This window comes from Macaca fascicularis, chromosome 3, assembly GCF_037993035.2.
Source record: "Macaca fascicularis isolate 582-1 chromosome 3, T2T-MFA8v1.1".
Lineage (NCBI taxonomy): Eukaryota > Metazoa > Chordata > Mammalia > Primates > Cercopithecidae > Macaca > Macaca fascicularis.
In genome coordinates, this window is record NC_088377.1 from 149,177,238 (window position 1) to 149,199,396 (window position 22,159).

At 41.4% G+C, this 22,159-nt stretch overlaps 1 protein-coding gene, 1 long non-coding RNA gene and 1 pseudogene across 4 annotated transcripts in view; 1 reads left to right on the top strand and 2 right to left on the bottom strand.

Annotated features, from left to right (window-relative positions):
* Window positions 1-4,817: 4,817 nt before the first annotated feature.
* Window positions 4,818-5,086, bottom strand: LOC123572239 (barrier-to-autointegration factor pseudogene; annotated as a pseudogene).
* A 10,554-nt stretch (window positions 5,087-15,640) lies between these two features.
* On the bottom strand, window positions 15,641-21,004 carry LOC135970213 (uncharacterized). The gene is made up of 2 exons (XR_010585803.2): window positions 18,896-21,004; window positions 15,641-16,788 (listed from the first exon to the last, which is right to left on the bottom strand). It is a non-coding gene; the product is annotated as an uncharacterized lncRNA (long non-coding RNA).
* The window catches only part of SLC26A4 (solute carrier family 26 member 4), a 53,413-nt gene continuing 51,257 nt past the window's right edge, over window positions 20,004-22,159 (top strand). For 2 of the 3 annotated variants that reach the window (XR_012432785.1, XM_045388613.3), the window contains exons 1-2: window positions 20,004-20,031; window positions 20,763-20,981. Coding sequence is in view for 2 of the 3 variants with exons in the window: in XM_045388613.3 (XP_045244548.2) it covers window positions 20,818-20,981 (164 nt within the window). In the remaining variant the exon portion in view is untranslated. Of the gene's footprint in view, window positions 20,982-22,159 lie in introns of all 3 variants that reach the window. The other variant, XM_074035800.1, reaches the window with a different exon arrangement.

Consider the following 22,159-nt stretch of genomic DNA (forward strand, 5'->3'; position numbering starts at 1 on the left):
TCTTCAAACTTTGTACTTGAATAAACTCTCTTCAAAATTCAAAATAAACTCTCTTCAAATCAAAGTAGATTCTGACGCTTATTTCAAGTTGACATTTTGGCAACTATGGAAGGACCTAAAGCAAGCCTCTATTGATTCCCCACTGCATTGCCCACAGCTAGGATTTTGGTACCAGCATGAACAGTTTTCATTCACCTGACTTCACTGGAGCCAGCAGAGGGTCTCCAGTGAGGACCCTCTCAGGTTTTGAATCTCCCTGATTTGGACTGAAAATCAGACTTTACTCAAGTGACCCGATTCCACACTTGACGGAGCTGGAATTGAAGCTCTGCTTTAAGATAAGAGTCTTTGTTTGTTCTCTAGATATTCTTCTGTTCACAAATTTGTGGTTTTCACTTTTCTCTAAGGTTAAATGTTATTTGTAACTGCTCATTAATGTTTGTACAGCTTTTTCTCTTATTTGAATTTTGGTCAGGGAAAGAAAGCTTCTCTCTCTGAAAAGAGGAAGTGAATGTGGCTTAAGCAAAATTTGCATTAAAAATAAAACCTGGCTAAACTCTGAAGCTTGGTTCATTTGACATATCTGAAGTTGTTTTGTTTGTTTTTGAGTGACCAAAAAGAAAAGCTTTCTATAAGGATGGCCAGATGCAGTGGCTCAGGCTTGTAAACCCAGCTCTTTGGGAGGCCGAGACAGGCAGATCACTTAAGGTCAGGAGTTCAAGACTAGCCTGGTCAACATGATGAGACTCTGTCTTTATCAACAAACACAAAATATTAGCCAGGCGTGGTGACACGTGCCTGTAATCCCAGCTAGTCAAGAGGCTGAGGCAGGAGAATCACTTGAACTTGGGGAAACGGAGGTTGCAGTGAGCTGAGATCACACCATTGCACTCTGGGAGACAGCCTGGGAGACAGAGTGAGACTTTGCCAAAAAAAAAAAAAAAGAAAGAAAGAAAGAAGGAAGGAAGGAAAGAGAGAGAGAGAGAGAAAGAAAGAAGAAGGAAGGAAGGAAGGAAGGAAGGAAGGAAGGAAGGAAGGAAGGAAGGAAGGAAGGAAGGAAGGAAGGAAAGAGAGAGAGAGAGGAAGGAAGGAAGGAAGGAAGGAAGGAAGGAAGGAAGGAAGGAAGGAAGGAAGGAAGGAAGGAAGGAAGGAAGGAAAGCTTTCTATGAGGATGAAGATAAGTATCAAAGACAAGGGACACTGTTTCTCCTGGCCAAAAGATATCTTAGGCTAATAAGGTCTTGTGGGAGTGTCTGAACTCATCACTTATAACATGCAATAGTCCTGTAGGGAATTCTCAGAGAAGAACATACAGGAAATCTTGCTTAACCTAGTGGGCACATATGAAGAGCTGATCTTCTAGTGCCTTAAGTGCCCAGGATTCCTGGCTTTCACCAAGACAGGTAAGAAGAGAAAAGTGATTCCCCGGTGTCACCTCAAGGAATAATCCCCATTAAGCAACATACCAGATCAAAAACATCTTTCCCATTTCATCTTTGATGACTTAAAAAGAGAATCCAAATTATGGGCAATCATCCATCTAAAAGTGAGTCTTCCTTTTTAAGGAGAGATCCACCTTTAGAAATTCCAGCTGGGTTCCTGTAAAATACTTGTGGTGCAACCTCCTGTCCATATCTAGAAAAATTGTCTTTCTTAACCCATGAAGACCCCAAACAATAATGACCAAAATGGGTTATCTTTGAAATACCTAAATTAGCTTATTTATGTGCACAATTAGAAAAAGCTATTTCTAAAATTAAACAAAATAATTGAGGGAGTTACTTCTAACGGTACTTAGAAGCATCTGAACAGCACTCTCACAAAGTTCTTTCTCTACTGGGAGGAAATGTAAAGCCCTCTAAAACCATTTATAAGTTAAAAACAACAACAACAAAACTGCCAAATCTTTTTTTACTCCTTCTTCTGCTTCCCCATCTCTTTATTACCCATCTCTTCCTCATCTGAACTACACTGTCCAGCCTTTCCTTCTTTTCTTCCCTTTCCCCTTCTTCCCACTCTTGTTGTTTTAGCTCCATTTTGTGAATGACTGGTATCTGGTAGAGGAGAACCTGCCTTAACTTATCAACCATGATCAAAGGTAGACGTTAAAGGCATAATTAAGGAATTTCCACATCCCCACCAGGACCCTATTGGTTTTGTCAGGAAATTTGAACTAAATATTCAAGTTTACAACCCTGGTTTTTCCAATTTGTATTAAGTATTTCACATGTTAGTATCAGAAAGTTAAGCTAAAGATTGGAAGAGCTAAGGCAAATTGGAGGAACCACGTGGAGGACTTTCATACATTTTCAGAAGACCACAAATGTGACCATGAGGTTTCAAAGGCTTTGCTCAAGCCATCCCTTCAGTTGACCTTTCAAAGAATGGTCTACTGGAATAAAATACAACAATGTCAACAAAATTCAGATGAGTCAGAAATGACATATTTTGAGAGATTCGAAAAAATATTTAAACCATATTCAGGATTATCTGAAGAGAATTAGGCTAATCATCAAAATGATACTCTCCTCAATTTCGATTTCATAAATGGGTTACTTATATGAAGAATTAGGACAAACAGTAGAAGAACAACACCATAGTTGGACAATTGCTCACATTCATGATTTGGGTAATTTTGCTAATCAGTTATCTCATGCCTTAACTAAAGAAGGGAAAAATAAGCCAAACAAAAGAATAAGGCTAATAATATTAGGAATTTATAACTAAAACAATTATCTACCCAGTCCGAACCTCCAAAACATACCCCAAAAACCTCAGAATGAATTTAACCCTCTGTTTTGTCATTATTGCAAAAACACCCTGGTCACCTTAAGAAAGATTGCTGAAAACTAAAATAGAGGCAACAACAACAGGCAAAGGAAGAAAAGAAAAGGAACTTAAAGAGACCTTGCCTTTCCTCCTTATTAATATTCTGGGAGAAATAGAAAGTATCTGAAATTGAGAACAAACATAAACTCTTACTGACACTGAGCTGCATTATCTGTAGTATATCTCACCTTATTACAAGGTCCCATTCCTTAAAGTAAACCGTTTAAATGGTGGGTGTCACTAATATTCCTGTATTGGCACATAAATCTTACCCTATAGCTTTTCAAGTAGGCCCTTTACAAGATACTTGTATTTTTCTCTTCATTCTCTAAGCCACTATCCATTTGATAGGAAGAAATTTCTTAGAACTATATAATACCCATATTTCTTTTTCCCAAAAGGGTAAAATGTTTTTAGAATTAGAAGACAAAGTTGAATTACTAGACACCATGAATTTTTCAGAATCTGATCCTTTTAAATTAACAAGCTACAATTTATATTGCCATAGAAGACACAGAATTATTGACCGGTAAACAATTACAAAAAGTGTTAAAGGCGATACCTGATTCGTTGTGGTCAAAGTCTTTCACTGATACTGGAAAAATTATCTTGACTTCCCCAATCAAAATTTAAATAAACCCATCAAAACCTCTTCCAAACCTTAAACAGTACTCTCTGTTTTTTTTAAGTAAATATATTTTTTTAATTATACTTTAAGTTCTAGGGTACATGTGCACAACATGCAGGTTTGTTACATAGGTATACATGTGCCATGTTGCTGTGTGGCACCCATCAATTCGTCATGTACATTAGGTATATCTCCTAATGCTATCCCTTCCCACTGTCCCCACCCCATGACAGGCCCCAGTGTGTGATGTTCCCCTTCCTTAAACAGTACTCTTTAAAGCCAAAGGCTTTAGAAGGAATACAACCTATAGTTCTAGACTATATAAAAAGAGGTCTGATTATTCCCTGTAGAAGCCTATGTAACACTCTAATCCTTCCCGTAAAAAAAACCAAATGACAGAGGATGGAGGTTTGTAAAGGATCTGAGAGCAATTAACAACATAGTTATTCCTTGCCATCTGCTAGTGTCAAACCGCCATATGTTGTTGACTACCATCTCCGCTGAAGGTGAGTTTTTTACTGTGATAGATTTATGCAGTGCATGTTTTAGTATTCCTGTGGATAAAGACAGTCAATTTCTCTTTGCCTTCACTTGGGAGAGCAGACAGTACAATGGACAGTCATGCCTCAGGGATACACTGAGAGCTCAACTTACTTTTCACATATATTTGTGATATCTGAGATCTCCCAGATATTGACTTCCTTAAGAAATCCAATCCCGCCTTAGTATGGAACATAACATCCTAGTAATGAGTCCTCCTAGTGACGGGACATGAAACTCCAGAACATAAAAGAAGTCAAAACTATTGAGATCATCTGCAGTGCTTTCTTTGAAAGATCTTGATGAAAAGGCAGAAATGTGAAGATAAATAAAAGTTAAAACGCTGTTCAAACCCCATAAAACACTTTAAGCTTTGGGTGAGATGTGACTGTGGTCTGAGTCATGTAGCTTGTGATTGTAACTTCTGATTTTTTTTTTTTTTTTTGTAGCCACTGACTTTATTGATCTAAAAATCTTCACAAGGACAATGACTGTTCTGTGAAGAAAAGGAGCCAAATGGCCTGAAACACTAGAAGTGAAGGTAAGGGTGAAGGACAGGGCCAGAAATCCATCAGGAAAGTTGGTGTCACCAGGGAACTGGCAGAGGAAAAGGAAGGGAGGTGCACGCAAGAGTTAGAATTGCAAAAAAGTTGAAATGATTAGGGGAGAAAACTCCCGAAACACCCCTGGAGTCCACTGGATACAAGCACAACAACAGCAATCATTTCCTTTGTAGAGGACAGAGGAGGAGTCCCCTACTCGGCTGCAAACTCTGGAGATGCAATGCTGGGGCTGGGCATTGAGGGCTCCCCAGAAAGCATCACAGGAAGGTGTCACACCACTCTTGAAGGTATCCAAAGCAGTCCTGGGGCTGCTTGGCTTTGGTGCTACATGTGTCCTTCAGCCATACCTGGGCAAGGTCTTCCTCTTTCTTTAGCACCAGAAACTGACCAAGGACAACACAGGCCTGGTCAAAGCCCCTTTCCTCCAGCTTCTTCCCCAGCACTTCACCAATACCAGCCAGGCTCCCTACCGGTTTTCCCCCATAGGCTCTGCCGTGAAGCCTCAGTGCTTTCGGGAGGTTGTCATCTTAATCAAGCTTAATCAGCAGCTCCAGTTCCCATAAAGGTACCTTCTACACCAGGCCTCTCCGGCCAATCTGCTTTTTACACTATGGATTAACTTTGTTCCTCGTTGTTTGTGTTCTGTAAATGACTAGGAGAGACCAGAGACCAGACCCTCTCTCCTTGCAATCACTAATCTTTGTTACAGATTATCATCCTCTTTTATTGTCCTGTACCTAATTCAGGCCAGATGGTACAAAAGATTCCATGACTGTTACATCTTCAGTGTAGAATGTAAAATTACCTTTCCTGAAAAGAAAAAGACTGCCATAACTAATAAGGTTATTGTACCTATACATAAAGCCTTATATAGAAAGGGTTGAAATTCTGTGAAGCTCCCCAAACTTATCTATGTAAATGAGCCCAAACTTCTACACTTTCAAACACTGACTTTCGTTTTTTGGAATCTGTGCTTCCCAAGTGGCCATCCTCAACCTTGTGCTTGAATAAACTCTCTTTAAACTAGATTCTAACCCTTTTGATTATTCGATGTTGACAAGAGACTGAGTATGCTTCCTAAATTCCTTAGGGAGTGGCTAAGCTGAGAATCAAACTCCAGCCCATATTCTGAATCAGTGCTCTGTATCGCCTCTCACTAGATGTCAGTGGGCACCACGGAGAAAATCACAAAACAATGGAAAATAGGGAAAGGATTTAACTTTATTGAGTACATTACTATGGTCTGGAAAGTTCTATCATTGTATTTCATTATTATGACAATGTAATGAATGACTATTACTTACTAATACTTGTAAGAAAGGTTAGAAAACTTGCCCAAGGTCACAGACAAGGATTAGCCCTCAAGAAACTTATTTCTGCTGGGAATTAACATAAACCCAGAAGAAACTGGCATAACTACAAGATAATGTCAAATCTGTAGTAGAAATAAAAACATAGTAAAATCTCTGAGGAAAGAGTGTTCAGTCCAAGGGAGATGCTGGTGATACATCCTGGAGAAAAAGGAGGTTGTGATCTAAGGCTTGATGAACAGATTTGGATAAACAGAAAGAAGGAATAAACAGCATTGTTCCTGACTTTTGTTCTTTTCTATACTTGTAATTTTTTAAAACATTTTATTGTTTTACAAGATATGGGCTTTAGGGTTAACAAAAGGTCATTTCCTGATTTACATCATTTTATAGGAACTTCTAAGCAGGGACAGATGCCTAAACTTAGAAAACCATAGGATATGTAAGGGGAAATCAAGAGCAAAGAGGTTATTCTCTTAAGGTTAGAGTAAGGGGGCAAGAAGTAGACGTTGAGAATGAAAAGAAAGAAAAGTTTAGAGAAGAAAAGTGAAACGTAAGGAAGAAAAGTGAAACTCCCGTAAGGAAGTCTATTTTGAAACATGGCTTGGGTTCAAAACTTTCATGGCCCAAGCCACTGACCTGTATGGTCTTAGAGAACCTTTCATAATTAAGATGTTGCATTGTGTGTGTGTGTGCGCGCGCGCGCACGTTCATTTTTAAAGAATTTTAGAGATACAGAAGAGAAGAAAGGTTTTCTCAGCCAAGACTTTTGCCAGCCTTCTCAAATCAGTAACACGTTGTCTCAATCCGGGGAAGTATTGCTACTGCTTAGCATTTGGGGTGAAGCCAACTGCGATATTCAGCAAATATGAGTTTCATCCTCTTGAAAATAATTGCTTTTACATCTTGTGACATCTTTCATGGACTCTGCAATGAAAATAAATTATAATTTCTTCGGGTGGGAGAAACTAAATTAGAAAGAAAAATGATTAGAAACAGAAGGCAGCTTGACGCTTGTGATGCCAGATTTGTTCAACATGTGATTCGAAAGCTGTGGATAAGTTTTTCTGGCCGTTCTCCCAATTAACAACCTTTAGCTTACTTAAAAGCCAAAATCCGTGACTCAAAAGAGTGTGCTAGGAAGAAATTTTTGACAGATAAAATTAGCTATTCCTGGCAACATCAAATAGCATATACATATACTCATGTACCTTTTTTTTTGGAACGAAGCTCGAAATATATCAAGATCTAACTTAAACCGCTCCCAGGGCTCCAGACCTCAATTATAATAGTTAACATTCATCAAGTACTTACTATGTGCCAGGCATTGCAACTATTTTTTACACCAACATTATGAGATAGGTACTATTCTCACATAATCTTATTTTAAAGATGATAAAATTGAGTCAAGGGAAGCTAAATAACTTGCTCAAGGTCACTCAGGTAGAAAATGGTAGAGCTAGGACTGAAACTGAGAAAACATTTCTCCACTATATTCTTTAAAAAGTCCTTACCAGCTGAGGGTGGTGGCTTATGTCTATAATGCCAGCACTTTGGGAGGCTGAGGTGGGAAGATTGCTTGATTCCAAGAGTTCAAGACCAGCTTGGGCAACATAGCAAGACCTCATCTCTAAACATATGTTTTATGTCAAAAACATAAAAATTAGCTGGGCACAGTGGCATGTGCCTGTAGTCCCAGCTACTCAGAAGGCCAAGGCAGGAGGATGGCTTGAGCATAGGAGGGCGAGGCTCCAGTGAGCTAGGATCACACCACTGCACTCTAGCCTGGGCAACAGAGCAAGACCCTATCTCTGTAAAAACAAACAAACTCCTTACCTTCAGGAAGTTTATAGTGTAATACTGGATTTAGACAAGTACCCTTCAGTGTGGTAAGTACACACATAGTTAAGAGTGCTGAGGATATATGTAAGAAGGTAATCTAACCTTGCCTTTGGTTATTAGGGAAGTAACTTTCAAAGGGACAGCTAAACTAAGAAGTTGTGAATGGAGAAAGGGGGAAAGAGTTCGAGGCAGAGGAATAAGCAAGTCACCAGGTCCAGAGATAAAAGAGAGCTCACGGCCGGGCGCGGTGGCTCAAGCCTGTAATCCCAGCACTTTGGGAGGCCGAGGCGGGCGGATCACGAGGTCAGGAGATCGAGACCATCCTGGCTAACACGGTGAAACCCCGTCTCTACTAAAAATACAAAAAGAAATTAGCCGGGCGTGGTGGCGGGCGCCTGTAGTCCCAGCTACTCCGGAGGCTGAGGCAGGAGAATGGCGTGAACCCGGGAGGCGGAGCTTGCAGTGAGCCGAGATCGCGCCACTGCACTCCAGTCTGGGCGACAGAGCGAGACTCCGTCTCAAAAAAAAAAAAAAAAAAAAAAGAGAGCTCAGTGCCTTGGGTGCATAGAAAAACAGGGCTAATAGCAATGGAGAGCCTTTGAAAGATTTTAAACTAAGGAGGAACCTGACCTGATTTGCATTTCTTAGACTTTTGGAGGCTACTTTGGAGAATAATTTGTGAGTAGAACAAGAGGAGAGGCAAAGAGACCTATTAGGAGGCTATTGCTTTGGGGTAATGCTAAGCTGACCCCAGGCAGTAGTGGTGGAAAGGGACAGAAGCAGACAGAACTTCAGAGCTATTCAAAATGTGGACTTGACTATAGATGACATGAAAGATAACAGAGAAGAAGGAATTGAAGTGGCTGCTACATTTCTGGCATGGGCAATGGGATGGATAGGATGCTATTCACCAAGATGGGAAAGCCAAGAAGAGGAGTAGGTTAAAAAATGGGGTTGGAAGAAGGTAATTAATTCATTTTTTACCATGTTGAGGTGTCATGCAACATACGAAAGCATGTGGTGATCATGATCATTCTTTTTCATCCTTTTTTTGTTTGAGACAGGGTCTCGCTCTGTCACCCAGGCTGGAGTGCAGTGGTGCAATCACAGCTCACCACAGCCTCGAACTCCCAGGCTCAAGTGATCCTCCCACCTTAGCCTCTCAGGTAGCAAGGACTACAGATGTGCCCCACCATGTCTGGCTTATTTATTTATTTTTTTATTTAGGGATGAGGTCTCACTATGTTGCCTAGGCTGGTCTCGAACTTCTGGTCTCAAGTAATCCTCCTTCGGAGCCTCCCAAAATGCTAGGATTATAGGCATGAGTCACTGGGCCTGGCCTCATTCTTTATTTAATAAAAGAATAACTCATGTGAGTTATCTTAATCATCCAATTCTCCTAACATACTTAAAGAAGTTTGATTCACAAAATTTTTATACAGGGGCCAAGCGCAGTAGCTCACGCCTGTAAACCCCAGAACTTTGGGAGGCCAAGGCGGAAGGGTCACTTGAGACCAGGAATTCAAGACCAGCCTAGGCAATATGGTGAGACCCCATCTCTACAAAAAATTAAAAACTAGCCAGGTATGGTGGTGCATGACTGTAATCCCAGCAATTTGGAAGGCTGAGGTGGAAGGATCACTTGAGCCCAGGAGATCGAGTCTGCAGTGAGCTATCATCACACCACTGCACTCCTGCCTGAGTAACAGAGTGTGACCCTGTCTCTAAAACAAACAAACAAACAACACCAATAGACCATTTTTTTTTTTGCATCTAGTAATCCACAACTATCAAGACATACATATATATAATTTATCTTATCACTAGGGCATTTCAAACATAATATAATTTCTTTTAAAATGACTGAGAAACTAACAAATTGACCTATTTAAAAATCACCTCAAATAGTACAAAATATTATAAAATAAAAATATCTCTTAATTAGTATGAACCTATGTTTAATTTAATAGAGATATAGATGATTAGATATAGAACTATTATTGATGTGTGTATATGCCTTGGTTAATATACACACATATTTCTTGGCTCTGTCAGCTGAAAGGGCCTAGAGCAACAATTCCCCTGCAGCAAGAAACACTCTATCACCCAGATCTTGGTTGCTGATACCATTCACCAATAAAAGGAACCAGTGTTCCTTTGAGAAATGGCTGATTTTACGACAGGAAATACACAAGATCAGCCTGGAGCATCTTACAGTGCCAAAAAGTACTAAAGCGCTCCAAAACCAAAAGACAAAACCACCCTACATTGGTGGGGCTATGCCAAAGGGCACAGAAGCCAACTGAAAGAGCTCCTAATGGCCAAGCCTGGAACAATTTGATTTCTTAAAAAGTACTATTGGTTTATAATGCAACATATAAAATAAATATTCATGATTTTATGACATAAAGAAATGATTGAATAAATGAATAAATGGAGGAAAAGAGACAAATCTGTCTTGCAGAAGAATTCCAAATAATTTATTTAGGTATTCCGCCCTCAAGGATGTGGAATTCCACTCCCCACTCCTCAGTAGGCTGCGTATAGTGACTTCCTTCTGAAGATTGCAGAATGGGCTGGACAAGGTGGCTCACGCCTATAATCCCAGCACTTTGGGAGGCTGAGGTGGGAAGATCGCTTGAGCCTGGGAGATCGAGACTGCAATGAGCCATGAAGTTGCCACTGCATTCACCCTGGGCAACAGAATGAGATCGTGTCAAGAAAAAAAAAAAAAAAAAAGAAGTTAGAGAGATTATAGAAGAATGGAAAAGGGGAGAGGTAAGGGAAGTTGCTTTATTGTGGAGAAACCTAATAAACACTACCTCTCAGGTGGTCAAGGTTAATATCAACAATAAGTCATGTTGACTATGTACCCTTGATAATATATGATGAAAATGGCACTTTGTATGGGTTTTCTCCTGTAAAACACTAGTCTAATATGAGAAAGACCAGGCAAATTCCAAAAGAGGACCATCCTATAAAATACTTGGCCAGTACTTCTCAAACTGTCAAGTTTATGAAAAGCAAGAGAAGCCTGAGAAACTATCACAGCCAAGTGGAGCCAAAGGAAACAGGACAACCCAATGTAATGTGGTGACCTGGATGAGATCTTGGAACAAAAATATGACATTAGGTAAAATCTTCGGGAATCTGAACAAATAATGGACTTTAATAATAATGTAGTAATGTTGGTTTTTTAATTGTGACAAACGTACCACGCACATTTAAACTGTTAATAGTAGGGGTAGCTGGGTGTGGTGGCTCGTGCTTGTAGTCCCAGCACTTCGGGAGGCCAAGACGGGCGGATCGCTCGAGGCCAGGAGTTCGAGACCAGCCTGGCCAACATGGTGAAACCCTGTTTCTACTAAAAATACAAAAACTAGCCGAGTGTAGTGGCCCACGTTTGTAACCCCAGCCACTTGGGAGGCTGAGGCACAAGAATTGCTTGAACCTGGGAGGCAGAGGTTGTAATGAGCCAAGACTGTGCCAGTGCACTCTAGCCTGTGTGACAGAGCGAGAGTCTGTCTCAAAACTAAATAACAAAAACAAAAGAAGATGCTAATCGTAGTGTAAACTATGTATGGAGTATATGATAGCTCTCTGTACTATCTTCTGAAGTTTTACATAAATCTAAAGCTGTTCCAAAAAATAAAGAATATACATTTAAAAGTCTGATTTCCATCAGAAACTAGTTTCTTGTGAATATTCCCAGAACTAGCTTACGCTAATATAGGGGTATTCTCTATTCACCTCTCCCTATCCTCTCTCCACCTTTCTCTGCTCTGTGCCCAGGAGGCTGCCTTATGGTCAATGTCAACAGCCTCCTTAGCTCTCTCACTTCTTCCAGTAGGATTTGGGCAACAGAGAAATGGAGGGATGGGGAAGCACCAGCCTGAAATCAGCAGTACAGAGGGAAGAAGTTGGGGGATTTATTTCTCCAGCTTCGTCCTCGTTGAGTGTGGAATTCGCAATGTTTCTATTCCTCCATTGAAGGCTACAGCTCCTGTTGGCCAGCCCTCTTCAACACTGTATTTTCTGGTAACAGTTCCTTCCTCCTGTCCCCCCTGGCTAGAATTGCTGACAACTCCTTTCTATGATGCAACAGATGACAGCTCCCTTCAGCTAGCCCTGAAGCTCTCCAACATGCCTTTTTGGTTTTCCTTGACCCTGCCCACACATTTGTAGGCAGTTCCCTTATTAACACCATCTGAGTGTGCCATCTTTTTCTTGCTCAGACTCTGACTCATCTAATATACAAATAAATATATAGATAGATATATTTGTATATTAGATTAGTCGGGGTCTAAGCCAATATATATAATGCTTGTTTGTTTGAGACAGAGTCTCACTCTGTCACCCAGGCTGGAGCACAGTGGCGTGATCATGGCTCACTGCAGCCTCAGCCTTCTAGGCTCAAGCAATCCTTCCATCTCAGCCTCCCAAGTAGCTGGGACTACAGGGGTGAGCCACCACGCCTGGCTAATTTTTGATATTTTGTGGAGATGGGATTTCACCATGTTGCCCAGGCTGGTCCTGAACTCCTGAGCTCAAGGGGTCCACCCACTTCAGCTTCCAAAGTGCTGGGGTTACAGATGTCAGCCACTGCATCCAGCCAAAATATATATTCCTTTCATTTACTGAAAAATAAACATACTATACACACTTTTTGTACTTTGCCTTTTTCTCATCTCAACATAGTTGGGTTTCTTTCCATGTCCATATATATATATAGACCTACCTTATTAACATCCCATAGTATCCCGTAGTATCCCATTGTCTGTGTATACCATACTTTTAAATATTATATTTAAAGATGAGAATTAAAAGCTGAAATTTAGCCAAGGGACTTTGGAGACTGGGATGAGATAATACAAGAGGGCTGAAAGTTCTATGATATAATGGAACCCTGTGTAGTTTTGCAGTAGTTAAGAGAGTGAGCTTTGGCCTCAAACTGCTTGGGTTCATATTTCAGCTTAGCCATGCTGTATGACCTTGGGCAAATAATTTAGCTTTTCTGTGTATAGTTCCTCATCTGTAAAAATGGGGATAACATTACCCACCTCAAAGTAATACTTATGCTCAAAAGCAGTTTAGTTTTCAAGTCAACTTTCAAGTTAGACTGCATCAGGCCACGTGGCACGAATACTGCCATGAACCTTCCTCCTGGTCTCCGGTTCTTTCTCTTCAGCCTTCTGCAGCTTCGTCCTTCTTTCATTCTTCTGCTGCTCATTGCACCTCTCTGTCCCTTTATATGTCCCTTTACAGGATTTCTCCCTGTTGATATTTAAGACTCATTTTAAATGAAGAATTAGACAGTAGATTCTGGCTGGGTGCAGTGGCTCACGCCTGTAATCGCAGCACCTTGGAAAGCCAGGGCAGAAGGATCGCTTGAGCTCAGGGGTTTGAGATCAGCCTGGGTAACAGAGTGGGACCTTGTCTCTACAAAATTTTTTTCTAAAAAAATAGCCAGGCATGGTGATACAAGCTTGAAGTCTCAGCTACTTAGGAGGCTGAAGTGGGAGGATCACTTGAGCCTGGGAGATTGAAGCTGCAGTGAGCTATGATCGCACCACCGCATACCATCCTGAATGACGAAGGGATACCCTGTCTCAACAAATTCTAGGGTTGTGTTGTTACTAATGTATAGTTCAATACAAGAGATATTAATACATTTTAAAAGCATTCTTTATAAAGCCAAATAGCTGTCAGCCGTCCCCCAATCCCCCTTAAAAAGGAAGGATGAACTGCCTTGGATGAGAAGCTGTTGTTTTCTACCAAAAGTCGTTAGTATGATTGCTTAGATTAGCTTCTGCTCCAGTAGTCAAGGGGTCCTTCACTACTGAGGAGGACTTAGTATAAGGTTCCACCATTACCAAAAAGGTAAAATGATTAATTACACATGCAATAATGCAGGACACAGCCAGGTACGGTGGTGGCTCATGCCTCTAATCCCAGCACTTTTGGAAGCCAAGGCAGGTGGATCACTGGAGGCCAGGCCTGACCAACCATGGTCAGGTTCGAGACCAGCCTGACCAACATGGAGAAACCCCATCTCTTCTAAAAATACAAAAATTAGCCAGGCGTGGTGGCTCATGACTGTAATTCCAGCTACTGGGGAGGCTGAGGCAGGAGAATCACTTGAACCCAGCAGGTAGACATTGCAGTGAGCCGAGATTGCACCACTGTACTCCAGCCTGCGCAACTTTGTTTCAGAAAAAAAAAAAAAAAAAAAAAAAGGAGGGGCAAGTTTCAAATATTCAGATTTTTTTTTCTTCCCTTTACAAGTGTCATTAAAAGATACAGGTACCAAAGAAATTTTGTTGAGAGAAATATCTCCAAGAAGTTCAAAATGTTTTAGAGGTGTTTTTTTCCTCACCACCTGAGTTCAAGGATTCTCAGCGTTTTACAGAAGAGGCCCCTCCTCTCTTCCTATAAATGACTAAATGTTGGACTGTCTGAGGGCTTGGTGCTGGTCTTTTATCTGCCTCTCTCCTCATCCTGAATGCCTGGTTTCAACTGCCACATACACACTGGGGATGTCCAGTTTTCTGTCCTTGGGTCTGACTTTTGTGGATTTCAGTTGTGCCAGCCTTCTTTTTGTTTCTTAAGTGCATCAAGTTCTTTCCTAACTCAGAGTTTTTGCATTTGCTGTTTCCTCTTCCAGGAAGGCTGTCTCTTTCTCATCCTTCAGTGTCTCTTCAAATGTCATTTCCTCTGAAAGAGAAAGGCCTTCCGTGAACACCCCCTCTAAAGTGGTCCTTCCCCTCCCCTTGCTGTGTGTTGCTTCATCAATAATTCCACAAGACATCTTTCTGTTTCTTTCTCCAATAGCTTTTTATCACAACAGAATGTTGTCTAATTTATTTTTTTGCTGATAGTCACTGTCCCCCATCAGAATATAAGTACTTTGAAGGCAGGAACTTTGACAAACTTGTTCACTGCTGTATCCCCAACACTTAGATAGTGTTTGATACAAGTCAAGCGCTCACTAAATACTCATGATATAAGTAAATAAATGTATGAATCAATGAATGAATAATTAAACGAATGAATGGAATACTTAAACATCCAACTCGTGGTAACACAGCACATCAATGTTCACTTGAAACAATTCTCAAGCTTCCCTTTTCTCCCTCCATTAACAAATCACAGGTTTCATGAGATAAGATAGGCAAGGATAACTTTAAAAGTGCAATACACTTAAATAATAAGAAACTGGGAAGGGTCCTCAAATTATTCTTTGCTGAAATTATTCTATGCCATTAGTGGCTCGACATAGTGTCACAGGCCTGTAATCCCAGCTACTTCAAGGGCTGAGGTGAGACCCCCATCTCTAAAAAAGAAAAAGAAAGAAAACATCCAGGCTAAGTGTGGTTGGCTCATGCCTGTAATCTCATTTTATAATCAGCATTTTGGAAGGCTGAGGTGGAAGGATTGTTTGAGCCCAGGAGTTTGAGACCAACCTGGGTAACAAACCGAGACCCCATCTCTTGAAAAAAAAATTCATCATTACAACAAACATTAAAAGAAACCCGGCTGGGTGTAGTGGCTCACACATGTAATCCCAGCACCCTAGGAGGACAAAGCAGGTGGATTGCTTGAGCACAGGAGTTCGAGACCAGCCTGAGCAAGATGGCAAAACCCTGTCTCTACAAAAAATACGAACATTAGCTGGGTGTGGTTGCACATGCCTGTAGTCTCAACTACTTGGGAGGCTGAGGTGGAGAATGGCTTGAGCTTTGGAGGTGAAGGTTGCAGTGAGCTGAGATAGTGTCTCTGCACTTCAGCCTGGGTGACAGAGCCAGACCCTGTTTCAAACAAACAAACACAGAAAACCCCTCAAAACCCATAACTATGCCATTATTTCATTCTAGCAATTTACTAAACCACATATCAAGTTTACATTCATATTAAAGAAGAGGCAGATGGACTCTACTGCCTGAGAAATTTATTGAGTTATAGTTTTATTGACACTGTAAGTTGTTTAAAATTGAATGGATTGCCACATAATATTTATAAATAATTCATTTTTTGATGTTTTAAGGGTTGGATTCTCTTCTTTTAAAACTAGTTTTATTTCTACCCAATGGTTTCTCAAAATTCCATTGTTAAACAATCAATTGATCAATAATTTAACAAGTCTGGTACCTATTATTTTGTCATAATTTGTCAAGGTATTGTGTAGGGAAATAAAGAGACTAGCATTATAATCTTACTTAATAAAAATGTATACCTATGTCTGCATAGAAAGAATAAATAAAAAAGAAATAAGCAAAACACTTAATGATTATGTGGATAATGAGATAAAACGTGATTACTATTTTATACATTAATGTAGTTTCCAAATTATTTACTATAGGCACATCTTATTTTTGTAATACCATAAAATATATATATTATTTATACCTTTAGGGAACATATCTTATAACTGGAGAAGAAAATAAAGTAGCATACAGTAAACAAATAGAAAACAATTGAGTGCAAAATAAAAATAACAAAAAAACAAGAAAACAATTGAGTGCAGAACTGTATGATTACTGAGAATAAGCCCAATAAGTTGTTCAGAGAAGAAAAGATCAGAAATCTTGAATGAAAGTTCAGTTCAGTTCTCTTTTTATATAAGTATGGCAGAAATTTAGCATCTGCTATCTTGAGAAAATTAACATGCATAATGAAATAAAAGCTCAGGATTAGGCCTGACTCAAGTGATCCTCCCGTCTCAGCTTCCCAAAGTGTTTGTATTACCCTGTGAGCCACAGCGCCCAGCCAACATGTTTGCATTCTTTTGCAATTCTTCTGATGAGAGAACATTTTAAATTGTTAAAAAAGAAAGAAAGAAAGAAAAAATTTATACCACAGTATTTGCTCTCAGACAAAAGTAATACAGCAAGATTGACTGCTCTTAAGTTAAATAAACGAAGGACTCAATTAAATCATTCTTGTAGCACACATAGTCACTCGAAAGCATAGAGACTCTGCCAGGTGTGGTGCTGTGCGCCTGTAGTCCCAGTTATTCTGGTTATTCTGAAGGTTGGGAGTTCAAGTCCAGCCTGGGCAAAATAGCAACATCTCATCTCTAAAAAAGAAAAAAAAAGGCATAGATATACTATACATTTATGTAAATATCTATATTTTATTAATTATAGAATGCTATTAATTATAAAACTCATATTTTATGAATCACAAAATATGTTATTAAACTATAATAAATAGCAGATCATTAATTATAACATGAACCCTGATAAAATGTGAAAAATCTGTATTTTATAATCAGTGAAATAATATACACTTTTTGTGACTGTTTGGTGAATGTCTACTGCACCCCTAAATATGAGGCCATGGTACAAGCTTTTGTTCATCATTGTACCCACAGCCAGCGCAAATAATTTCCTAATAAATCCAATGAATGAATGAACAGGTGAATGCATAATCCAATGAATGAATGAACAAGTGAATGCATAATCAAACAAGGGAGTTTGTCTTACACTGCAAATGCCTAAATGATAAATAAGAAAATGCCTTTTAAAAAAGTATTTGCTGCTAAATAAGTACTGTAGAGTAACAATAATATTGTCTGACATTTATTTTTAAGTGATGCATCTATTTCTTTGGAAACAGGTCCTGAACGTGATTACAATCTGATAAATAAGAACCACCCACCTCTGTGTGAAACAGGTGAAGGTTGCCTTGTAAAGCCCAAGTGAGTAATCTAAGGTGTTTAATATCACAATTAAATAGGGTGGGGAGAGCAAGCTGTTATTTCCTCCTACTCTTCTGTTTTCAAAACAGCCAAATTCAAACGGTCTGCCTTTTACCTATGAGAAAAGCAGTTCTATACCCTTATAGAATCCTGTAACAGAGATACCATTCTGTTCTACCCCAGGTATTTCTGCTATAGAAAAGCATTTAACAGAAAGAAGTAATTATCTTCATCCAGACACATGCAGGACTTATTACAGTGTGATTATTGAACCAAACTCTTATACAGAGAGATGCATTTCAAATAAGAATTCTATTAGCCAAGGGCAGTTACTCTTTTGCCTCCTGTCGTTATTCAAGTATTTTCTCCTCTGTCCTTCCGCCAGCCTTACCCCACTCCTCAATCCTCTGATCCAATAAACCATTGCCAAGTTCTGGTGCAAAGTGGTTTACAGGCCTGACTGGACCAGACTAAAAGTGTTCAAAATAGCAAGCAACAAGGAGCAGAAATCCATATTAGAATGGGTTATGGACTATATTTATATTTGTACAGAATGCCTTCTAATTAATTCAATAAAGAGTTGTGAGTTATGTAGGTGAGTTGCCATGGAGCTACGAATATGAGTTGATATTCTGAAATCCTAATCAGCCATCTCCAAGGTTAAGAAAAATCCTTATGTGCTCACTTGCAAAGATAATCCATAGCATACTCTTAATTGAGAAAAACAAAGCCATAGATCAAATATGTAAAGTAATTTGTAGTTTTTTACAAAGATATGTTTGGGCTGTAGATAAATTTGTTCAAAAAACATGAGAGAAGATAATAATGGTTGAAAGGAGACACAGCGCTTGCCCTCAAGAAGTTTTTGTCTAGTGAGGGAGATAGGACTTGTATGTAAATAAAATTGTGTTTCTAAGGTAGATAGTGAGAGGTAACTTAAGAGAGGATCAGATAAGGTCTGAAGAGAATCCAGAAAAGGGACTGGATTAATTCTGAACGACAGCATCAAAGAATGTTCATGCAAGAGGCAGTGTTTTCACCATACCTTGGAGGTATGGGTGAGGGTATACAGAGTGAGTACATTCAGAGTCTACTTTAAAACAAATACTTTCCTCTCTTTTAGTGGAGTTGAGCTATACATCCAACAATAAAGAAAAAATACACACATATATACATATATGGAGAGAGATACATATTTTAGTACATGTAGCAATTTATTAATAAATGTACAGTTTAAGTCGCATGCAAAACCTTAGAGTGATAGCAAACTTCGTTTTAAGATGTTTAGCAGCGTCCCTGGCCTCTACTCACTGAATCCCAGTAGCATCCCCCTAGGTGTGACAACCAAAAAATGGCTCCAGGCATTGACCTCTGGGGGCAAAAAAGCCCTTTATTAAGAACCACTGGTATACCTAAGTGAAACATACACAAGAGATTCCTCCCCTCTTCTCTGTATGTGAATAAAAATTGCAAAGTTCATGACCTGGATTTTCTTTTTAGGTTTCTTCTTCAGTGGTTCTTAACTTCATTGGATCAAGTAACCCTTTGAAGATCTGTTGAAAGCTGTTGACTCATTCACTTCTCAGGAAAATACACATACTGACTACCATTTCAGAGAATTTGCATCAGGGTTCTCTGGAGACGAGTTCTGAGTTCTGTTTCCAGGAGCTCGCAGAATTGTCATGGTCTGTATATTAAGGTAGGTGGGTAACCGAAGAGGTTCTGTATTTACTTCAGAACACTGATAATCAGGCGAGAATGTTCTGGTTTATCGAACCCTTCCTTCTGCCCTTCATCTTAACCATGCATTAGTTTTAGCAAAGTTTATCCCAACAGAAGACAAAGCACTGGTGAGGTAGGATAGCTCCGGCTCTTACTCCCTCTCTTCTAGTCTTGATTTCCATGCAGTCCAGTTTATTCCTTCCCTGATTGTCCAGCAGAATGAGAAAAAAGAAAAAAACAGAGTCTAGCGGGTAAGAAAGGTCCACCTGGACGCTTGATTTGGATTGTGAAATAAAACACACACACAGGCACGCGTAGAATAGGTAGCTAAAATCTGAGTAGATCGTAAACTCTCTATATCCTCCACCCACTGAATACTCCTAAAAGACTTTCTAGAAATCCAAGGGCTTATAAATATAGAAACCTGGCCACTGCTCCTCTTCCCCATGTGGTATGAGAGCACCTGTGGCAGGCTGTGGAGTTCGCTGAATAACATAACCTAGGAGTGAAGGTCAGCACTCCCCGAGACCGAGGACTTCTTCCTCTAGGCGGGCTCTGCTCTCCTGTAAGGAGTCCCACAAGGCCCGGCCCGCCCCTGACCTTGCAGCCCGCAAGATTAGTAAATGGGGAAGAGTGAGGATCCGGGTGGCCCCTGCGTGGCAGCCAGAAAGAGTCTCAACCTTCCCGGTTCGGGAAAGGGAAGCAATGCAGAAGGGGTAGGATTTCTTTCCTGATGAGATCGGTTGGGAAAGACCGCAGCCTGTGTGTGTCTTTCCCTTCGACCAAGGTGTCTCTGTTGCTCCATAAATAAAACGTCCCACTGCCGTCTGAGAGCGCTATAAAGGCAGCGGAAGGGGCGTCCCCGGGGCATTCCGGGCGGGGCGCAAGCAGAGACAGGTGAGTTCTCCCTGAAGATGCCCACACCGCCCGGCCCGGGCTCCCCTCCCCGGGAGGCCTCGAGGGTTGCGGATGGGACTCGTGAGGGGGCACGGAGCAGGCGGACAGGGGGCAGTACAGCCTTCTTTCTGAGACTCCGAGAGCGAACAGGCGGCTCGGAAAACAGGACGGGGGGAGAGAGTTGTTCAATAAACTGAAAGTTCTGCCGCCGGGAGGGCTGCGACAGCTGCTGGAATGTGCCTGCAGCGCCCGCCTCCTGGGGACCCGCGGAGCGCGCCCTGAGGGTTCCACGCCTGGCCCGGGGGCCTGCACCTCTCCTCCAGTGCGCGCCTGGAGCTGCGTCCGGGGTCAGGTGCGGGGAGGGAGGAACTCTCAGGGTCCCTTCCAGCCTTGCACGCGCCCTTGGTCCCTTGGTTTAAGGGAGATTTCAGGACGCGGACAGCGCCCTAGCTGCCGGCGGGAGGGGACTGGATGGAGCTTGGGAAGCCCCCAAAGCAGGGCTCACTCTCTTCAAGTTTGGGGAACCTCGCTCAGCTGCTGCAGGCCACGGGATCCAAAGGTTCTCAGGTGCCCACTTGCAGGCTGGTCGTGCGCGCGGTGAGGCGCTTGTCGCGAGCGCCGAGGGCTGCAGGACGCGGACCAGACTCGCTGTGTTCGACTGAAGTTGGCGGGGGGCCGGGCGACAGCTAACAGGTGATCCCCTTCTTTCTGTTCCTCGCTCTTCACCTCAGATAGTCCTCCCGCACCGTATCTCCTTCCTCCTCGCTGTCCTCTGGCTAGCAGGTCATGGCAGCGCCGGGCGGCAGGTCGGAGCCGCCGCAGCTCCCCGAATACAGCTGCAGTTATGTGGTATCACGGCCGGTCTACAGCGAGCTCGCTTTCCAGCAACAGCACGAGCGGCGCCTGCAGGAGCGCAAGACGCTGCGGGAGAGCCTGGCCAAGTGCTGCAGGTAGCGGCCGCGCGGGCCCGCTTGGGGAGAAGCAGAGCCGGACGTCCACGATTTGGCGTGGGGGGAGGGCGTCCCCTGCGGGCGAGCGTGGGGTGCGGGCGGCGGAGCTCCTGCGCGCCAGCTGCTTCTCCCAGAGGCCCAACTTTGGGTCTCCAGTCCTCCACGCAGCCCTTCTGGTCGGAGGGTGACTCCATCAGTCTCGGGCCCGAATTGAACTTATCTGGGAAACTCGCCTTTGGGAAGATGGGTACTGGGAGCCCCATCTCTCTTTTTCCTCTCTGAAGGAAACTTGGAGTGCCCCTTGGGGTATAGTGGATCCCTGTTGCCTTCATGGGAGCTCGTTTAAATGAAATGAATAGGGAAACCCAGCTCTTGACCAGGAGGAGTCCTTGAAACCCTCAAGCTAAGTAGGCGAGCTACCATTCAGTTAGAGACCAGAATGCAAGCTAGAACCTAGGGGAGCGCGGGGTGTGCCAAGTACTTCACCAGCAGGCGGTGGGACCCCTACGGAGAGCCGCCCTCAGTCTCTAAACCCAAATGTGCTGTAACTAGATGTCACGAACATCAAGAAATTAGTTTCTAAAACCTTTCATTATAGAACATTTCAAATATATGCATAAGTAGACGTAATAGTATAATGAACTCCCCACCCCCACCGTTTCTACCCATCACTCAGCCTCAACAGTGATCAACTCCAAGTTAATCTTGTTTCTTATATCGACACCTACTTGCTCCCTCCACTATTATTTTTAAGCAAATCCCATATAGCATACTGTCTTTATGTATTTTACTGAGTATCTTTAAAGACTCTTAAAAAATATAACCACATTTCATGATCACACCTTAATATCTAAAAATAACTCCTTAATATCAAAAAATGAGTCATTGTTAAAATGTCCAATAGTTCCATAAATACCATAATTTTAAAAAAACAATTTATTCAAATCAGGAGTTACATAATACCACCTACTTTTGATATTTTTCTTTTATCATTGAATTTAAAAACTACTAAGTAGCAAGCTTTAAGGTATACATTCCTCATGCTAAGATTTTTTGTAAAAACTAGCTCCAGGCTTGTATTGCCAAATACACTCAGTGTGTTTATTTTCTTTAAAGAAAATAATAATAATAAGGCACCTGGATTAGGAGTCTGAAAATTAATCTCCATTTAGAGACTC